This window comes from Siniperca chuatsi, linkage group LG7, assembly GCF_020085105.1.
Source record: "Siniperca chuatsi isolate FFG_IHB_CAS linkage group LG7, ASM2008510v1, whole genome shotgun sequence".
NCBI lineage: Eukaryota > Metazoa > Chordata > Actinopteri > Centrarchiformes > Sinipercidae > Siniperca > Siniperca chuatsi.
This window is the reverse complement of record NC_058048.1, coordinates 8,137,967-8,158,205: the sequence shown is the minus strand read 5'-3', so window position 1 is coordinate 8,158,205 and position 20,239 is coordinate 8,137,967. Positions and strand designations below refer to the sequence as shown.

At 42.8% G+C, this 20,239-nt stretch overlaps 1 protein-coding gene across 2 annotated transcripts; it reads right to left on the bottom strand.

The window, feature by feature from the left end:
* Nucleotides 1–34: 34 nt before the first annotated feature.
* Nucleotides 35–16,642, bottom strand: LOC122878528 (centrosomal protein of 164 kDa-like). Of its 2 annotated transcripts, XM_044201363.1 has the most exons (28): nucleotides 16,482–16,642; nucleotides 15,922–16,005; nucleotides 15,431–15,542; nucleotides 14,319–14,550; nucleotides 13,142–13,306; nucleotides 12,906–13,031; nucleotides 12,721–12,801; nucleotides 12,341–12,445; nucleotides 10,774–10,971; nucleotides 9,172–9,225; nucleotides 8,924–9,060; nucleotides 7,932–8,480; nucleotides 7,458–7,589; nucleotides 6,951–7,146; nucleotides 6,303–6,377; nucleotides 5,949–6,071; nucleotides 5,488–5,631; nucleotides 5,144–5,227; nucleotides 4,990–5,058; nucleotides 4,625–4,884; nucleotides 4,324–4,509; nucleotides 3,483–3,663; nucleotides 3,261–3,368; nucleotides 2,591–2,693; nucleotides 2,085–2,468; nucleotides 1,895–1,964; nucleotides 1,663–1,782; nucleotides 35–1,026 (listed from the first exon to the last, which is right to left on the bottom strand). In XM_044201363.1, exons 2-28 carry the CDS (start codon nucleotides 15,998–16,000, stop codon nucleotides 930–932), a joined length of 4,170 nt encoding a protein of 1,389 aa, XP_044057298.1. In that variant the 5' UTR covers nucleotides 16,001–16,005; nucleotides 16,482–16,642; the 3' UTR covers nucleotides 35–929. The 2 variants fall into 2 exon arrangements, with proteins under 2 accessions (XP_044057298.1, XP_044057299.1); XM_044201364.1 differs by lacking the exon at nucleotides 10,774–10,971.
* Between the last annotated feature and the right edge of the window lie 3,597 nt (nucleotides 16,643–20,239).

The following is a 20,239-nucleotide window of genomic DNA, read 5'->3' as shown; positions in this document are numbered from 1 at the left end:
TATAACAGGATCAGTACACAAGAAATAACATTAATATATATAAAATTATATTTATTTTTAAAAATGATAGAAAAATACAGTATTTATTTACACAGACATGCACAAAATACATTTTTTCTCTGCCTGCACATGTTAAAAGTTTACACTAATCAACAGCTCACTGCTACTGCTGTGCCAACAACTGTGGAATGTGGAAAAGTAATGTAAAATAAATGGATTGGCTTCACTTTTACAAAAACTGAAAGGCAACAAAAACTGAAGAAATGCTTTAAAAACACACAGCTCACACACAAGTCACTTACAAAACCAGTGGCATAAATACAAACGTAACCTGACATGAAGCTTGACCTCTGTGCAGCTGTAAATAACTGCTTTTTAGTGTTATGTCCTGCCTGCAGCGGCAAATGGGATCACAACATGAAAAGTCAGATGATGTCTGAGAAGTTTTCAGTAAAAGACGGATAGTAAGTACACAAAATAAACCTTCAGATACTTCTATGTGATTGTCTTATTACACCCTGTAGGAAGCAACCCTTTAGTAAACTAAACCATTTAAAAAAACTGTTTGGCCCAAGTCTGGCACAGAGCTATAATCTGTAAACGCTGAAGTGCTTGGAAAAAAGTCTCCTGTTGCTCACAGCTATATCTTTAGTTGGAGGATAAAATTCCTCAGCCCTCTGTGACATGTTGCTCCCTGAACTGCCATGTCATCTGCAGTCATCTCTTCCTCCAATCACAGCAGAGGAGGTCGGACTGTCCCTGAAAACCTTTGCACTGAGGGCTTCAATAAAGAATGAATCAAAGAGGGTACAGGACTCTCACACAAGGCCCTGCGTGTAAATGTCACAACAATGACCTGTCAGTCATTAATGCTCCAAAGTCCTCAGTGACTGTCACAGTACAGCAGGACTGAACTGTGCGTCATGTCCTCAGTAATGATAGACTCTGATCTGGTTGTTATCGTCCAGGCCCAGCTGGACCAGGTTGCTCTTGGTTGAAGGAGCCTGATAGCGAGTGAACAGAGGTCTGGAAGGCAGAGTTAAAGACAACGACAGGCACAACGCTGTGTTCATAAAACTGCCTGACAAGTAACGGTGTGCTTTAGATAATAGATGGCAATTATGTGGTTATCAGACAAGTCAAAAATGTAACTGAATGCATTAATGAATGACGTTGTTAGTTAAATAATCAAAGTGGAGTGTAAAAAGACATACAAAGCTCTACTTTTCTAGCAAGTTAGCAACAGTCCTCTCAATTGCTTGACTGATGTCACACACACACACACACACACACACACACAAACACACACACACACACACACACACACATCCTCAACCAGTCACTGCTCTGGACATGCTTAATTAATTAGTTAATGAACTAATTAATTAATTAAAAATTTAAAATGTGGTGGGAAAAATGGGAAAAGATAAATGATTAAATGTATGCCAATACCAAAGAAATAGGAAACTGAAGGAGGGTAATGCATTTTGTCAGTTTCAGTAAATTGTATATAGTAATGATATAAACATACAGTATATTAGCATGTCAGTCTATAACAGGTACATTGAGATGAGGTTGAAAACCAGACACTGGATTGTGTGCTCTTTATGTAGATTCAACACAATGCTAATACGTACGTAAGTATGTGTGATAGAAGGATACATGCTGGTATCTTTCTTGCGCATCTCCAGCCACTTCTTGTTTCCGTCAATCAGCCCCTGCAGCCTCTGGCCGTCTACCTCCACTGACGTCTGCATGGACCGCAGGATGCGACCATGTTCACTTAAATACACAGACACGCACAGTTTTAGGATCGTTGTAAGTACATTTCAGACAGCGGGGATGTGTGTGTAATCTATAATAATAGCATGGTTAAAGGTATATTGCAGGTTACCTAGCAGGAGTGTATGAGTAAGCTGAGCTTGTCCTCATGGTGCTGGAGGTGATTGGGTCCATAGCTGCTCCTGGAGAACAGAACAACAATTCAGGACCAATGACAGCAACTAATAAAACCCCTTTTTTAAGAAGTCCCATTATTGGTACTTCACTCATTCTAAAGCAAAATGACGCGTCTGTTAGCATACTGGGGAATATCTGGCTCCATCGGCTGTTGATGAGGTCCTCAGAGGCCCTCAGCCCACTGCTGATGGGGGTACTGAAGAGAGGGGTGGCTGCGGAGGTGCCTTGGGGTGCCCAGTTCCAGGAAGGCTCTGAGAGTCTCACTGGGGGAGGTGGGGCTAAGGAGCTGGGCCCCAAGGTGTGCATCTGGGGCATGACTGTGGCAGAGGTGGAGGTGGCGGAGGTGGGAGCTTGGGTGGAGTGAGGTAGAGGGAAGGCTGTATAGGGTGTGGCGCTCTGCCTCTGGGCCAGTGAACCCAACGCACTCAGGACGGTGTTGAGCTGGCCTGAGATCTGCTGCAGGGACTCTGCTAGCTCCTGGACTTTGTCCGGGACAGTGGGATGACCTCCTGATGAGACATGGAGACAAAGAGAGGAACACAACCTCAGTGTAGCTGGAAAAATATAATAATCTGAGACGAGTATATGAAATCAAGTATATGTCAGGTTCTTTGGTAAAACTATGTGTTACCTGTCTCATCCGGTGGGTCCACAGTGCTGCTGAGGTCAGATTCAGTCACATCAAAGGTCACCTTCCTTTCTCCTGCCAGCCGAGACAGATCCTCAAACAGCGGCTAAACGCAGAAAGCAACAAGACAAAGTGCAGTTAATAATACGGTCTATGGCTATTAGCCTGTATGTATACGTACCTGTTGATTCAATTTATCTTTAAAAAAAAAAGCTGAACACAAAATTAATCAATTCAAATGCCTATTCTGTATAAAAATGAGGTTTAAAGTAATTGAGCTTTGGTACACAATGTATCGCTGACACCCATACATACATACATACATACATTTTACAATTTAATTTAAAGCGAACTCTATCATCCAGAATGGCTATACAGATTACCAGCAGCAAAAAATATTCATGTAAACGCAGGGAGAGCAAGGAAAAGAAATGAAAGAGTAATAAAAGAGGCAGAAAAAACTATATATACTATATATGTATTATATATTTGTTATAAGCATTACCTTTCACCACCGCCCTGAATTTTTCAGCTATGACTAAAAGGTGCTGGTTGACTTCATGAAGTCCTTTGAAAAATATAACTGAAAATATAACAGCGCTTAACCAACATGAAGTATCACTAAGTATCACTACTGTAAGACCGCAGATACGGGGTGATGTTTTCTCCTGACCTCTTCAGCTATAGAGCTCTCTAGCTGCTGGAGTTGCTCCTCTTTCCTCTGCAGGAGAGTGTTTCCTCTCTGAACCGTCCGCTGCAGCTCCACCACATTTCTGGCCTCCTGACAGAACGAGGGACGGTAACCAGCACTTAACACTTATTTTATATCAACCCCGTCTCACCAGTCATCACACCAATTATTGTTCTGCAGGGGGTGGGTCACGCTCCCTCCTACCTGCTGGAGGTGCCTTATCATCTCCTCAGTCACCCCTCCTTCCTGGTTGGGATCCTGGGAGGAGCTGGTCTGGGCCGCCCGCAGAGCTGCCTGTCTTGCCATCAGCCGACTGCTTTCCTTCTCCAGGAAGAGTTTGGTTTTTTGGATGGATGCGCCATGTGAGGAGATGTAGCGTCGGAACCTGGGCACATAGAGGTGTGGGGATGATGGTTTCTTATATTTTTGCAAACCAGCAATGTTGGGCCTGCTATCAACTGTCTATAAGCTAAAATTACATGAATACACAGGTTTGGTGATACATCGTTCCCCATATTTTAAGTATCAGCCAGTCAATGTCACACACCTTCAACTGATGGATATGTTACAGATTGTATTTATTTTAGAATCAAACAATGCTACACTACTTGTCTATCTTGTCCGTTTACTGTGTTTTAGTTATTTAGATTCTTTGATCTAACTTGTCGTGTAAAGTGTCTTTGAGTATCTTGAAAAGCACTCTATAAATAAAATATATTATTATTATTATTATATTATAGTATTAGTAGCAGTAGTCGTAGTATCATTCTGTCAGAGTGGACAGTGCCATTACATTTTTTTCTACTTGTTATTGTGGCACTAAGATCACATATATGTAGAAATATTGAATATTGGGGCATCAGCTATCAAGACAGTATTGACTTTCAGTAACCCATTAAAGCAAACACCAGTAAGAACTGACAACTTGCTATTGCTCAGAGGCCTAAAACAGACTAATAGTACATCTGTACCCAGTAAATACCAAAATTCTGCTTTTATAACCACACATTTGTTGTCTGTGTTCTATGTCTCTCTCTCTCCTTACTCATCCATGCTGCTGTGGCTGTCAGGTACAGGGGAGAGTGGCGGGTCGTCCAGGTCTTCTACATGTAGCAATGAGTCCCTCCTGTCACTGGAAGGCGCCGTTACCTCTGCTTTCTCTGCCCTCTTTTTGTCCTGTTTAGGTTCTGGTCTGGGGGAGGCACTCACTCCTTCGCCTTGTTCCAGCTCACTGATTGGACAAAATGAGACCATAATCATTGCATTCTTCTCAGTTAAATAATTCCATTGGCTGAAACTGAAGTAAAAGCATAGGATGCGTGGACGTGCTGTGTAGGAAACTATACCTGACTCTGCGACTGAGATGGTCGCATCTCTCCTGCAGCAGCGCCACCTTGCTCTCCAGTCGCTCCTTGCCCTCCTTGGCTCTCCTGCTCTCTTCCCTGGCTTTGTCTCTCTCTTCCCTCAGCCTCTCCTCCTCCTCCTTGGCCTCACTCCTCTCCTCCCTCGCTCTCTGGATGAGTTCTCTGGCTTGATGTTTCTCCACTCTCATCCTCTCCAGCTCCTCCTTCAGCTGGTCTCTCTCCTGGATCAGCCGGGGTAAGGTCTGGACACACACACACACACATAGGTGGGGAAATAGGGGGTTGATAGTTGGACGGGTGGGTGAATACAATATCTTTTTTAATGAAGAAAAAGTGGGATGACGCACCTCTGTCTGTCTGTCCACTTCGTCCTCTTCCTCCCCAAGCTTCTTCCTCCTCCTCTTCAGATCTGCTGCCTGATAGTTGACAGAAACCATTAGTCCATGTGGTTTAGGTTAATGTATCAGTGATTAATAGTAAATACAGTATGGAATAGAAGACCTTGGTCTGGAGCATGGCCTCCTGGCTCTTCAGCTCTTTGGCTCTCAGCTCCATCTGATCTGCCAGATCCTGCAGTTCTGACTCCTAATAGAAGAAATGAGACACATTTATTCTTTGGAATAAAGGGTTAAATTATTTTAGAAAAGGCTTCCTTTCACTCTACCTCAATTTGGTGAGCAAAATATGGTTTCAGTCCACATAATGGAGACATGTTTTACATTAAAACCACCAGGTAGAAAGGAGGACCTATGAGCCATCTGGCTTTAGACTTTGAAAGGCAGTGTAATGGCACCACAAGTTCAGCACTGCATTGTTAGTAAATGTGTGTGTCTGTCTGTTCTCACCTTGCGCGAGTGTGTCAGCTGTGTCTTTTGTATCTGTGTGTCGAGCTGCAAGCGGAGTTTCTCAAGTTGGATAGCATGTGAGGCCTGGAGACGCTCTCTGTCCTCCTGCAGAGTAAAAAGCAAGCGCTCCCTCTGAGCAGTTTCCTGGAACACACAAACACAACATTTTTATAATTACCATAATTGACAACCATTATATTGCTAATAACAAAAACTGAGAACTGAAAAACTTGGGACAGTGGATAGAGGTGAGGTTAAGTGTTGAGATAATTCTGCTCCAGTATCTGTACAGTGAATATGAAGCTACTGCCAGCAGCCAGTTAGCTTAACTTAGCACAAAGACTAGAACCAGGGGGAAACAAATCATGTGGATTTGGTACCTTGTCACTGTTTCCATTATTGCAAGCCGTGCAGGATGAGGGCATGCATCAGCTAAATGTGAAATATAAACAGTCTCTGACCTCATCCAGGTATTTCTCTCTGATGTTGTTCATCTCCCTCCTGTGGTCCTCCCTCAGCTGGTCCAGCTTCCTCTCGTGATCGCGCTGCACTTCCTCCCGCACTTCCTGAAGAACATCAGCCAGCTAGACAGTGACAGCACAAAAAGTTAGATTCCAGTCAAAATTAATAATTTAATTAATAATAATTAAAGCCTTAACTCAAAGTCAGAAAGAAATACACATGATGATGATGACGGCATAATTCTGTACAAAATCTGTGTATGTGTGTGTGTGTGTGTGTGTGTGTGTGTGTGTGTGTGTGTGTGTGTGTGTGTGTGTGTGTGTGTGTGTGTCTGTCTGTCTGCTTCCTCTAACCTCTCGGTGGTACTCTGCCAGTTGGTGTTCAGGTCGTGGACTCATGAGCTCCCTCCTCCTCTCTGTGATTTTGGCCTTTATACAGACAAAACAGTGCAAACACAGAGGCAGACACACATATAGACAGATCGTTAATCTGTGTCCAAAGCCACCATGTACCATCAAAATAGAACAAACGGTTCTCGTGTTGTTTACATAAATATAACACAATGTGATCATAGAGATCATCTGACATTTTTAAACATTAACAGTCTAAATGATTAGAGTTTATATCCTGTTAATGTCTTTCTTTAAAAAATTGAACAATATCGCCGCCCTATCATACTCAGCTACATATAACAACATCCTAACCAATAATTATTGCTCTTGCTGTTTGCTAATAACAACTGACAGGAAATTTTATTGATTTTCAAATGGATGTTTGTCAAGTTATTTGCACCTATCTTTGTTATTCCTAGTAGTTGTGTTTAGCTTTAGCTTCAGTTTGTTTGGAACGAGATAACCCTTATCAGCTGTGCAGAAAAGCAGACTCAAGGCAAGTCATGTCAGGTACAATAACACAGTTTAAACACAGAGATTTTAATGACTAAATAATATTGAAATCAAAAATGAGCCGGACACAAGCAAGCCAGCATCATCCTCAGTCACCTCCTGTTTCAGAGAGTTCAGTTTCTCCTCCCTCTCTCCCTGGAGTCTCCTCTTCTCTGCTCGCAGCTCCTCTTCCGACTCTGCCTTCAGACGTTCAATGTCCTGCCTCTTCTGGGCCTCCAGTCTGTCGCGCTCCGCTACTCGTTCTTCCTCTAGAGTGATGCGTAACTCCTTCAGCATGACTTCACTCTCCTCCCTGAGCACAGGACACACACATCAGTGTTATCTGGGGGATCATAGGTGACTAACTGCAAACTGATTTATGTTCAGTTGATTTGCAAGGGTCCTATTCTATAAAGCAGGAGTTTTCAAATGTTTTCATGCCCAAATATATAATAAGTAAGTAACAAGTAATAATAAGACACTTATTAGGTCATCGGCCACCCATGCGATCAGACTTTGTGAACAAGACAGTGATATGGAAAGTCTGTACTGCAGATTTAGCCTCCCTTTGAGAACCACTGCTCTAGTGCACCTTTGTTTTATGTGTTAATGTGTGTGTCTGACCTGAGTTTGTGTTGTTGCCTGTCCCTCTCCCCCTGGGCAGACTCTCGGAGTTCCTCCAGAGTCCTATCAGACTCCTGATTCAGCCTGGCCTCTTCCTCTCTCCTCTTAGACAAGAGACACTGCCGCAGAGCCCTGGGGAGACGCGTGACACACATGCATTTATGACTTAAGAAATTGCTCTGAAAGTATGTTTTAGTAAAATGTAGGTGTGTTTAAGTGTGTCCTAACCAAATGACCTTTATAAACTGAAACTTTTATCACTCATTACATGATAACCGCCAAAAGTGGGAAGCAAACAATAGAATACAAAAACACGTAATCATCATTGTTCTTTGTCTGCAAGCGTAAACACTGATACATTTGAAAACTGTTGAATAAGTAGTAGTGTTTGAGTTTAAAGGACTTCTGTGACTTGATAGAGGGCTGTAATGTAATAAGGCAGTAAAAGTTTGGTGTTATACTCTCCACGTCTACCTCAGTCTTTCCTCGCTCTCCTCCTTCAGCTTCCTCTCCTCCTCCTCCTCTTCTCTCCTCAGCTCCTCCTGCAGGAGACACATTCTCTTCTCCTTCTCCTTCATCAGATGCTCCCTCTCCTCCTCCACCTCTCGCTCAGCCTTCCTCGCCTCCCTCTCCTTCTCCTCTTTCCTCTGTCTCAGACTCCACTCCTCTCTCTCTGCCCTCTTCCTCTCCTCCTCCTCCTCTTCTTCTTTCTCCCTCTCTTTCTTCTCTCTGTCTTTCCAGATTCTCCAGCTTGGCTCTTCTTCCAGTGGGCTCTCTTGGTTTTGTAAGGGGGGTTCAGCATCTTCGAGTTGGGTGTTGGCAGTGCGGACCAGCCGACCTCTGGAGGTTTCAGGCCTTTGTAGCCCCAGAGACGTGCCGAGGTCTTCGGTTTTTAGATGGAGCCCAACACCTTGCTCTGAGTGGCACGGGCTGGAGAGGGGGGGTGAAGGGCTGGACTGGTGGAGGATGAGTCGGTCAACTTTCGGAGATGGAGGATTGATTTTGCCAGCAGCCTGCAAATGCCTGGAGAGAGAAAGATGTTATACCAGTACCAAGGTTAAAAAAATGCAGAAAAAAGGATTGCACACAGCTTTCACTGTTATTTTATTAAGTTGTGCATATTTCCTGAATGTCCATGCCCCTCTTTTGACACTGTAGCTGCATGTTTTCACCAAAACTAATTTAATAGTTGGGACTCTTACAAGGAAGAGTTTGGCACCTGACAATTTTCACAAGCGACAATTCCACAGCTGAAATCATTGTGAAAATAAAAACAGCTGAATTGGTCGGGGGATGATGGAAAACACTGGATCTAAAATTTAATTTAAGACTTCCAATTCCTTGTGAGACACTATTCAAGACCAGATAAGGACATACTTCTTCAGAGATACTTCTCGTAAGGATAATGCAACCTAGTCTGAACACAGTAGCGGTGCTCCAGGAACAATATCAAAACAACAACCAACCTCTTGGCAGCCTCTGCCTTCTTTGTCTTTGCCCCCTCCTCATTCTCCTCTTCTTCTTTTGTTTCCTCTTTGTCATCTTTCTCCAGTGGACTGACAGTGCCGGAAAGGTCGTTGATATCCAGAATCTTCTCTGACAGCTTTAGGATACAAAACCAGAACCATTACAAAACTGGTTGACAATAAACAGTTGAATGAATGAATGAATGGATGGATGTTGGTGGTGGTGGATGGGTGTCACACAGCAGTACCTTAGCATCTATGGAGGATGAAGCCTCCTCAATGTTCTTACTGGCCTCGGACTCCTGCAATAACACACACACACAAACACGCTCAGTGACAAGGTAACAGTTCTTCATGGGTACACAAACAAAATTGCACAAGCTACACTAAACATCGAAGCATGTTGAGACACAGAAACACACACAGTAGAAGTCAAAAGCAGAGCGCACACGCAAACACAACCAAGGCCGGCGAGCTGGCAAGCATACTGTAAAATCAGACAGGCAAGCAATCTGTAATCGAAGCAAGGAGACTCTGAAAATGGGGGATGCAATGGCGGGAGATGAGAATCCTGCATCTGGTCAAATAGCTCATAATCAACCACCAATCTAAAAGCACATATACTACCAAAAGCCAAAACTATCCAATCCAGTCCTCAGGGGCTCAAATGGATTGTCCTTTGACCAACTGATATTCCATTGTGAGAGTAATGACATCCAGCCCCTAAGGCAGTGGAGTTGAATTCTAGGAGCTACATGCACCTGCTTGCAGAGATCAAGCAGGACCGGGGTTGGGGTCAGGTAGTGAATGGTGGGGGGCTGAGCACGCACAGAGGCAAAACCAAACCCTACCTCTGCAGGAAGGGGACATTTTTTTGTCACATTCTTCATCTTGCAAGCAAGAGTTTTTCTTTTTTGGTCAAGCGTTTTAAGGTCACTCAGCATCATCTTCTTGCCTAGCTTGGCTGGTCGGACTTGAGCCGTTCCAGTCTCAAAAACCTCGACGACTTCCTCCTCACTCTCCGATGCAGTTCGGGGCTTTTGGGCATCTGATTCCTCGTCTACCTCCAGTCCCTCCCCCTGTGTTTCTCCTGCTTCGCTCTGTACACATCTCTCTAACACCTCCTCGTCACTCTCCGTCAATCTCCACTGGCTCAGGGAGCATCTCTCCAAAGCCTCGTCGCTCTCACCCTCCTCCTCTTTTTCCTTCTCTTGCTCTCTTTCGCTATATATCTCTACCAGCTCTTCCTCACTCTCATTCTGCCCTTCTTCATCATCTATGCTTCTCTCAAGCTCATCTCTCTCTTTGTCATTTTTGTCTTCCTCCTCGCTCCCTTCATCTTGATCACTTTTGAAGCATTTCTCCACAACTTCATCGCTACTTTCCTCAAATTCGTGTTTTTCTTCTTCTGATTGCACCTTTTCCTTCACCTCTTCTTTCTCCTTCATTAAACTCTCCACAGCCGGATCACTCTCCACATTCTCTTCTCTGTCTTTGGTCTCATCATGCTGGCTACTTTCTATTTCCTCATCGCTGCCATTTTCCTCTCTTTCCTTGCTCTCCTGTTTCTCAACGTGTTTCATGTTTTCTGACACTCCACCATCCCCTTCATCTTTCTCTTCATCATCACCTTCACAGCATTCCTCCTCTACCTCGTCGCTCTCCTCCTCTTCTTTCTTGCTTTCTAATGACCCCATACTTTCTCTCTGCTCTTCCTCCATCTCACCCCCCTCTTTTTTGCTCTCATCTGCTTCCTCATCCTGTGCCTCTCCCTCTTCCTGCTCATTTCCTACCTCACCTTTCTCCTCCGTCCCTCCCTCCTCTGATTCCCCTCCTCCTTCATCCTCTACCTTTTCTCTCTGAACATCCTCGTCTTCCAACTCTCCTCCCTCCTGCTCCTCCTCCACCACCTCATTTAACTCCTCTGCTACCTCCTGTTCAGCAGAGTGTTCAGGTTCAGGGCTGATAGGACCTGCCGCCTCCACACTGACGTGGTTTCTGCTGCCCACCAGCGAGGACAGGAGGAGGTGGCGGCCCGTCAAAGAATCCTTGGGGGAGGGGAATAGGAAGAACAGTCCATCCATCATCCCAAACAGAGGCACAAAGGAAGGCGTGCAGAGACACAAGGGAGAGAAAGGACGGAGGAGGGCAGGTGAGGGAAGGAGGAAGACAAAAATATTATGACCCCCGCTGAAAGACGGTGGGGGGGGTGATGATCTTGACACAACTGCGTGCAAAACAGACAGAACGTGCATTTTGCAGGGACAAAATTAGTCATGATAGACAACCAACACATGAAAAATAAATTAAGCAAATGAACAAATAAAAAACATGCATGTGGGCAATATACACATTTTCTTGTTCTGGGTCTCTCTCACACTCAAACACAGGCACACACACACACGCAGGACCAGCTTTGTTTGATAAATGTGACTTCCTTGTTTCAGCGTCTCTCCTCCAAAAAAAGCCATGATGTGTAGAAGAAATAACTGAATCTGTACACATGAGTTCTGCTAAATCATTGGGAAATTGTGTAATTTTGGAACAAAGAATAAATGCAAAACATAATAAATTCATAAATTAGGACTGACTTATCACAATCTAATGGCAGAGTTGTACTGATCTATCCCAATGGGGATAAGTGCATAAATCAGAGGGAAATTGCAGTATTCATTGTTTTGATAGTGATGACACATGCTCCTGATATATAGTTTCAGACAGCAAAGCAGTAACAGTGACAGTAGGAAGACAGCAGGACAAAGAGGAAGACACAGTAACAGCCGTGCCCATAGGACAGATCCCAGCAGCACAGCAGCTACATGAACACAACCCGGGTCACAGTGCAAAGGTGAGAGGTTTAAAGGTCAAAGAGGTCACACGAGAGAGAGAGACAGAGAGAATAACAGATGGGTTAGAATCAGAGTTACATGAGACAGTTAGGACAGCCCCAAACATAAAAATATATTAGCATCTATATCCCACATTATTAAGTTCTTTTCATTTATTGATTAAACAAATACTGAAAATACAATCCAAAGTCATCAAAGGCTGCATTTTCACCAGGGGGAAAGGTACTTGAGACCCATTTTCTTCACAACATACTCTGGTCTTGTACAAAGTCTCTGCTTCAAAGATACAGTACAAACACAATGTTAACCTCCATGATTATGAATATACCTGGGGTGCCAGGGTTGTGCTTCTAAAGTTCCTGTCAACTCATGCAATATGAAAAAATGTTTCAGTCAAGTAAGCACTCGTCAGTCACAGTGAAAACATACTATGTCCTTTCAAAGAATATGGTACACAGGTGTTACATGCAGAACACAGAAATGCCAGAGCGAGCAAGAAAGACAAAAACAAAGCTGGGAGCCAATGCAAAAGTGGACGGTGTGTGTGTGTGTGTGTGCGTGTGTTTACCTGTTGGGATGGTGGTTCGGGGCTGTGGTCTCCAGATAGGGCCAAGTCCTGCAACTCTGGCTCTGTCCTCTCCTCAGCTGGAGCTCCACCACTGGCTTCACTGTCCTAGAGAGCACACACACAGGACACTAACCCTTTCGGAACGGATAAACCATTAAATAAGAAAAAAACATCATCATACCTAAAAAGCACGGCACCCTTCTGGAATTAATATGGAATCAAACTGAATCAAAATCTATCCCATCAAAGATAGAAGACACCTAATGACCAACACTGTTGTTTCTATACAAGGAAATTATCGACCTATAATATATTTGTATGAGCCTTGTGACAGTTGTTCTCATTTTCTCTTATTGTAAGATTTATTTTATCCTGTCTACCTCATACTGTAGGCCTCCTCCAAGGGCATCCAGGTCCAGATGAAGGTTCTTCAATAATCGGTCTGAGCCACGAGGACTCGGCTGAAAAAGTGACAATGTCTGGTTTGATAGGGACATAAAGTATACAAATACGAGCCATAGGCGGCTAAACCAACTACTTTCATCATCTTTAGGTTGTACTGTACCTCATTTTCTGAGATTTTCTCATTGTCGCCATCATCATCATCATCATCAAAGCCAGGCAGAGTGAGAGACACCCTCTCCTCCTGCCTGCTGCCCAAAACACTAGATGCTCCACTGCTCCGAGGGCCCTGACAGAGAAAGTCATTAAATATAGTATACAGTATACTGTAAGGGTTTGGGACAGGCTAGAAATTCAAAAGCGTATCATATGGTTGTTCATATAGTACTAGGATCTTACCCCAAGGGGGGTCTTTAGGAGATCCAGTCCCCCAGAGCTGCAGAGGGACCGCCGGAGAGCAGGAGCAGAACCAGGCAGTGGGCCTGGGCCAGGGGCATCCAGACCTCTCAGAGGAGCCAGGCTGCCCAGCGGGGATGGAAGAGGTCCCAAGGCTGAACTCAGTGCCTGTAGGAAAACAGACACAGTCAGAGAAGTAAGCACCTAGACCAAGAATTCTCAAACATCAGAAACACTTTAATTCATTAAAATTAGAATCCCCACTGTAGTTGATTAGGGATCTCCAGATCAAGTTTTTCCCTGATTCTGAGTCATATAATATTGACTATTTGCTGACTGAAAGACTCACTCTGATAGTGATGTTTGTTAGTGTATTAGCTTCCTTACAGAAAAATTAGCAAAACCAATCCAGTATAAAAGACAATGTTGCCTGTTGTCTTTGGTGTTTTTGTCATCATTTTGCTTTTAGCCTAAATTTTTTTCCTAGCTCCATGGGAAATATTTTGCTTTAAGATGAACTTCACACAAACATTTAAATCATATTTTAGCCTACTAAAAGTTGCTTATGCCTACCTGAACAGGTAACACTGTCCCCAAAAATAAAACATGAATCCAACCTAAAATGGGATATCACCTGCCCTTGGAAGCATATGCAGGGATCTGTATATTTGGGCGTTATGACTCTGCACCTCCCAAAGACTGTTTTGTCCTTGTAGGTCTCTCCTCTGGGCCCATTAAACTTTTTGATAATTTTAATGGGGATGAAGGGAGCTGAGTGGCCATCACTGAAGCTTGTCTTGACTTTACCTGCTTACAATGCTGTACTCTTACTATGTAGGCTACCATATTTGTTTTGCTTCAGTCTCCTTTCCAGATTGCAGCAGGTTTGAACTGGCACCTCTGGTCTTCAATATTTCAAAAATGTGTTGGTCACACCCACATGCATGTGCCCACAGTTTGTACTTGTCATTTGGCTCCGTTTTGGGAAAATACAGTGTGTGTGTTTAGTGTTCTTGTGATGATCAGCCAACCTCGATTTTCTGCCAATTCTTTTCATTTCACTTTTCATGTTTGTGCCTTTCTGTTAATTCACTCATTTCTCCCACAAAAAAAAGCAAATACAAGCTTAAAAATACACACAAACAAAATACAAACTGTCGTAAAAAAAACAATCACTCACTCCAGGAGTCTTGAGTGGCTCCTTCTTCTTCTTCTCTTTCTTCTCCTTCTTTTCTTTCTTCTTCTTCTTGTCCTTGTCCTTCTTCGCCCCTGTGCCTCCTGCAGCAGCCGTGAGCTGGGCGCGCTCACGCTCCTGGGCCACCAGGCGGCGGTAGTGCTCGTCGCAGGGGTGATCCCAGGTGGACTGACCCGAGGAGAAGTTGAAATAGTAGATGTCCCCTGTCACATCCTGGCTGCGGGGGAGGAGGAAAGGGGAAAGAAAGGAGGGGGGGGGTCACTTCAGCACCTCCAAAAAGGCCCAGGAAAGGGAGGGAGAGATGATGGGTGGATGGGTAGGTGTCAGTGAACGGAGAGATGTGTCTTTACAACCATAAAATCATTTTTATTATTAGTTCCATTTCCTCAAAGCACCAGATTGAAGCTGAAATATACAAAACCTAAATCCCACAAATTATTCCTTGATTTGTTTTCTCCATAATTCGTTGTCAGCCTCTGAGTCGGAGCACACACAGAGGAGAAATGGTGGACGGGTATTTCATTTAGTTAAGCAATAAGCACAATTGTGGCTTAAATTCTACAGAAAAAAGGCTTTGGTTGGTTTAGATGCTGTTTGTTGCTTTATCAATCCTAAACAAACCCTTAGAACTATACCTTAAATGGATTTCATCTAGGATCTGCCTGAGATTGCTGCATTAGTAGTGTGTTGTAAGGCATTATTTAGACAATTTCACTGCAGCTGACTTCTCCCTGGAGATGTTGTTAAGAGAAGGTTGCTATGCACCTCCACCTTCAGGTGTCAAGACCAGGCCTTCACCCTTGATTAGTTGCAAGGGCACAAACACTCCTACACTACATTACTGTCAAAGACACTCAGATACATGGAACTTGCTGCTGGGACAGCTTGTATCTTTGGTGCCTCATTACAGATCACCAAGACTGTTCACAACAACTTTCAACTCAAATCAAAAGTAATGCAAGGACTGTAAACCATGTAATTTAAATATGATTCTAGCATACTCTGCTCCAGATTTAAATGATCTCTGTATAAGGTTGTTTTCTGTGGGTGGCCATGCTGCTGGGGCTCCACTCCCCAGCTTTTCTCCCCTTACTTACCAAGGCTTCCACTCGGGAGGCAGAGGGGCAACGATGCCTTCCCTGGCCAGCCACAGGAGCTCTGGCTCGCTGTCAGGATCAATGCCAATCTCTCTTGCGTACTCTTGGATCTCTGATGAGAGAAAGAGAAAAAGAGAGAAAGAGGGATATGAGACAAGCTGAATGTAAAAGTAGTACATTGTACAGCATCTAGTAGGTTTAAGGGGGGGGGGGAGATAGCAACTCTATATATTGATACTGAATAAATAAAGAGTGTAAATAAAACTACATTAATACTGCAGGGTTTCCATACTGCTAGGATCCTCCATTATCTATCATCAATAATCAACATATCAGTGTAAACCAATCAAGCTGAGGATTTCACACCTGCCACCAATGAGCTGCTAGTACATTTCGCCTGTGGCTGGAGAGTTGGGATAATGTAGGCACAGTGTGTCAATCATATCCTAGCCTGCTACCATGCCCAGGTTATTACCCTCACCACTGTGTACCTTGTTCAGAGGGTATATAGGTCTCATCGTAGTCCTCTTCAAGGATCAGCTGGTCTCCTATGAGAGCAGCTGCCGTCATGGTTACTGCAGAGACACGGGAGAAATGCAAACCAGGATGACTGGCACAAGAAAGAGAAATAAACTGTGTATAACACAGTGGCAGACAACTACATAAGGTTACCCGTCTCATTCGACTGAAAACTGAAGACCTAACCTTGCCATTATGTTCAGCTAATAAGATTAACAAATTAACTTCTTGAATCTAGCTAGATTGTTGTACAAACAACAGCCAGGGTTTATTATAAAGCAAATTATTGGGCCTGTGAGAAACTGTGCATCAGTAAAACCACATCAACATCTCGATCAACAAAAAAATATCGACGTGAAATCATTTTAAGGACAGTAATGCATGGGACAGCTAGGAAAGGGATGAGCTAAGCTAATTAAGCTAGCATCTTAGCTAACTTCAACGTTAGCTAGCTGGGCGCCATCTAGCTACTTAAAGTTAGCTCAGACAGCAAAGTAGTTTGAGAATAGCTTATTCGTGATAAGCGATTTACCTTCCAAACTTTTAATCGTTTTCTCATTAGCCTCTGTGGCAATATCGATTACTTGTCAGTTGTTTAACGCAGACATTGTGTATGCAGAGGGGAGAAAAATGCGAAAGTTACACCACCAACAACATCTCCAAGGACGCTTCCCCCGTTTCCTGTTGACGATGGAAACGTGGCTCTGACTGGCTGAGACACATGAGGCGTTCAGGCGTCCTCGTAAGATCCCAATTCGTTTATGTAGACGACACATACACTACTCATGTGTCGGTAATCATGGCGAAATGGAGCTTTTAACATTAGTGTCATTAGTGGCTTTTGCTTGATTTAAAAATGTCGCATAGCCACCTTTGATTCAGCAGGACTAGAGAGAAAAGACAATATGAAAGACGCATTTAATTTATTTTTATAAATTTACCAATATTAATCCATCAAAAATAGAGAGGTACATCTTACTAATGTGGAAAGACAACAATAACCAATGATGCAATGCAATTTGAGTACTGTGAGATGTTATCATCCTTATATTTGTTTTCCAGTTGACTGGGTCCTTCATGTGTTTGTATGTGCTCAATATTGTGCACTGCACCTGAAAACATCAATCGCTGTACATCCATACAATGACTAAATTTCCACTTTCCATCTGTTTTTGCTTTCCTCAAGGGCAAAACAAGTGTGGTTGTAGGGAATGAGCTTTCAAGGGGGCTCTAAGCCGTACGAGGCCCTTCAGAGAACCAGGTTTACATTTTGTCAGTAATTCTTACACAGTCATAGCTACTGTATCCATCATCCTCTCACTCTTTTTTTCTTCTTCTTGTGTGGTTTAGGACTGAAGTAGCACCTGGAAGCTCAGCAGTTGTGTGATGTTACTCTACTTGAAGAGAAATATGTTTATGTGTCACATTCATTTCTGCCATCTCTGCTTAAAAGGAGCATTGAAGACTTAGTATGGAATCCCTTCTAAATAACTTCAAAATTCCCCTTTCCACCATATCTTTCTTTAGTACAGAGTCCTGTAGGCAGCAGCTGGTCCTGTTGTAATGTCTCCCTCACTGGGGACATTATATTAAAGAGGAAGCATTTACTCTGTTGTGTAGAAACCACAGCCATTTTCTTCAATGAATCACTGAGAAATGTCAGAGCTTAGACTTTGCTCAGTTGAGGAACTGAGCTCCATAGAGGTTTTGCTAATCTATTTGGAGAAGAGAGGGTTATTCTTCATGAGCTCTCCTAATTTAAAGGCACTGTACATTTCATAATGACACTCTACAATCCACCATATCTTGTATCAAAAATAAGTTTACATATAAAACCACATTTAACACTATCATTTCTTTATTGTGACTTCTAATTCAAAGAGCTGCTCTTTTTAAAATGTGTGTTAAAACAGCTTAGTAGGAGTGAGTTTATTTTTACAGAGGGAAAAGGCGAAGTGTTTTGCACGTGTCTATGTGTTTTCAATGTAAGGATCCCTGTGGTGTGGCAAATTGCACTTTCTGTCCCCAAGCCTCTCGCTCACAGCTGGGGGCTGCATTAACACGGTGTTGCTAAATGCTGCCTTTGACCCGTCCCGGAGCCAGGGTGTAATATCAGATTGTTGACACTCTTCTCATGCAAACCATTGTTGACTGTTGTCCACAACAGAGTAAATTAGAACAAGTTTCCTGTCCACCATCTTGCAGAAGATTTCTACATTTTCATCTGGTGTAGTATGTGTACAGAGTATGGATTATAGCTTCAAATAAATAACACTATCTTACTTTGACTTGATAGAATCTTTATTCAGGGTTTTATCCACAAGAGGGCAGGCGAGAGGAGGACTGATGCAACATGACTGGTTCACTTGACAAGCAGTCTTTAGTCCACCTCTCTGACATAGCTGTGGTGATGCACTGAACTGAGTAAATGATTGTAACTCCCTGGCTTAATGTGGTGCCAATAATGCAGTAAGTTTTCAAATATCCCCTACTGCACAACACATATTTCCTCCCCTCTCACATATTGATTTTGCACTTATTAGACATGCTTCTATTTGGTATTAGGTACATATTATTAGATAATAAAAATCGAATAAAACACATATTAATAATACTTATGTAACATTAGATAATAGGTACCAAATAGTGATCCCGAATCCTTGACATGCATGGGTTCAGGTAAAAACGACTTTTCTTTCCATCCTGTGTTTGTCATGGTGTGGGCGGTTTGGTTTTTAGAAACAGGGTGAATGACATCTACATCTTGGGCAATGGTAGCTTTAGCATTACAAACAGGCCTTGAAACTCAGATGATCAACTCAACACCTACGCACCAAACGACATACACAGTCCTAACGTGAGATTGCAGTGTATATTTCAATCTCAGCACGCCAAACATGTGTTGTGCACTGTATGTTTCAGTTTGTGCATGAGCTGCAATTTGAAAGGCATGAAGTTCATTTATTAAGGTTAAAATTTGAGTCAACTCATCCTTTTTCATTTATGATGGTGGTAGATGTTACATCTGTGTTGTTGAACAACTTCAACATGTGAAGCATCATGGACCTGGTCCATTTCATGAAACCTCGTTTGAAATTGAGCAAAGAGATGCAACCAAGCCAATGTGTACAGATTCTTTCACCAATAACTGATGGGATTAATACCTTGTTTAGCCATTCTTTAAAAATAGTCGTGGAAAAAGCATTAAAATAATTCATGTAATAGTCATTAATATTTATAAGTAAAACTAATGCATTCAGAATTTTAGCAGAAGTAAAAACGCCTTTAGCAGTAAGTGTACTTGAGAATCAAAGATACTTGTTAACTGCTTGTTAGATTAAACCATTGCAATGCATAATAGTATATGAGCTTTTTTGCATGTACATGTGAAAATATGAATCCTAATACTGAACTAATGGTATAAAATCTATAAAAATGGAAAAGTAAAGTTCCAGTACCTCAAAATCCTCTTTCAACTCTACTTAAACCTCTACTATGATTCATAAAATTGCCTTTTCTGGCAGTAACCTTGAGGGGACATGTACAGTATGTACTGTTACCTGTAGCAAAGAATTACACTATACTGTGTGTTCCTTTTTTGAGCATTTAAACACACAGTTTGTTGTAGCATTTGCTGTTGCATCAGCTTTCAGAAGTGTAGCGCTTGTGAACCAAGGAACATTTTTTCTTATGTTGGTAGGAACATTTAACTGTGCACTTTGCATTATCTTTGGAACAGTCTTAAGAGCATCAAATGGCTACAGAGGCTCATAAAAGGAGAAGATAATTTTCCCTATCACTAGTCACAATGACAACTCACTGCATGTTAGTTGGCATTGAAGTTACCCAAGTGTGTCCTCATTATACTCTGATTGTGTGAGAGTATTTGTGAGAGTGTGCTTGAGAGCGTATGGGTTATTTTGTGATTAAACTACATTCCTTGATGATTGTATGTCACCTTTATTCTGCTCCTCTAATGATTTAGGTTATCTGAGTTCATTTTGGTGTGGATTTTCTTGCTTTGCTGTCAAGCTGTACAACCCACAGGGCGATGCAACCTACAGTGACACTCTACGACCAGGGCTTTGGTCCAAATATCTGTATTAAAGCAGAAGCGACCTCAACAGATGTGACATTGCAAAACCACATCACTACAGTTAAGTAGACTTGGGTATAGCAATCTGACGTGGTGTGTGTGTTGGAGAAAATGAGAGAGAGCTCCACACTGTTGCTCACAGCTGAGATAACCTCCCCTGCTGGTTTGAGACCAGTGCTCCATCATGGAGGCAG

Excerpts from the sequence above, each read along its gene's own strand:
- LOC122878528 (XM_044201363.1), bottom strand. The coding sequence starts at position 16,000 with ATGACGGCAGCTGCTCTCATAGGAGACCAGCTGATCCTTGAAGAGGAC. Across the intron at positions 5,059-5,143 it reads AGGCCATGCTCCAGACCAAG|GCAGCAGATCTGAAGAGGAG; the intron begins GTCTTCTATTCC and ends GTCAACTATCAG. Across the intron at positions 1,027-1,662 it reads CGCAAGAAAGATACCAGCAT|ACCTCTGTTCACTCGCTATC; the intron begins GTATCCTTCTAT and ends TCTGCCTTCCAG.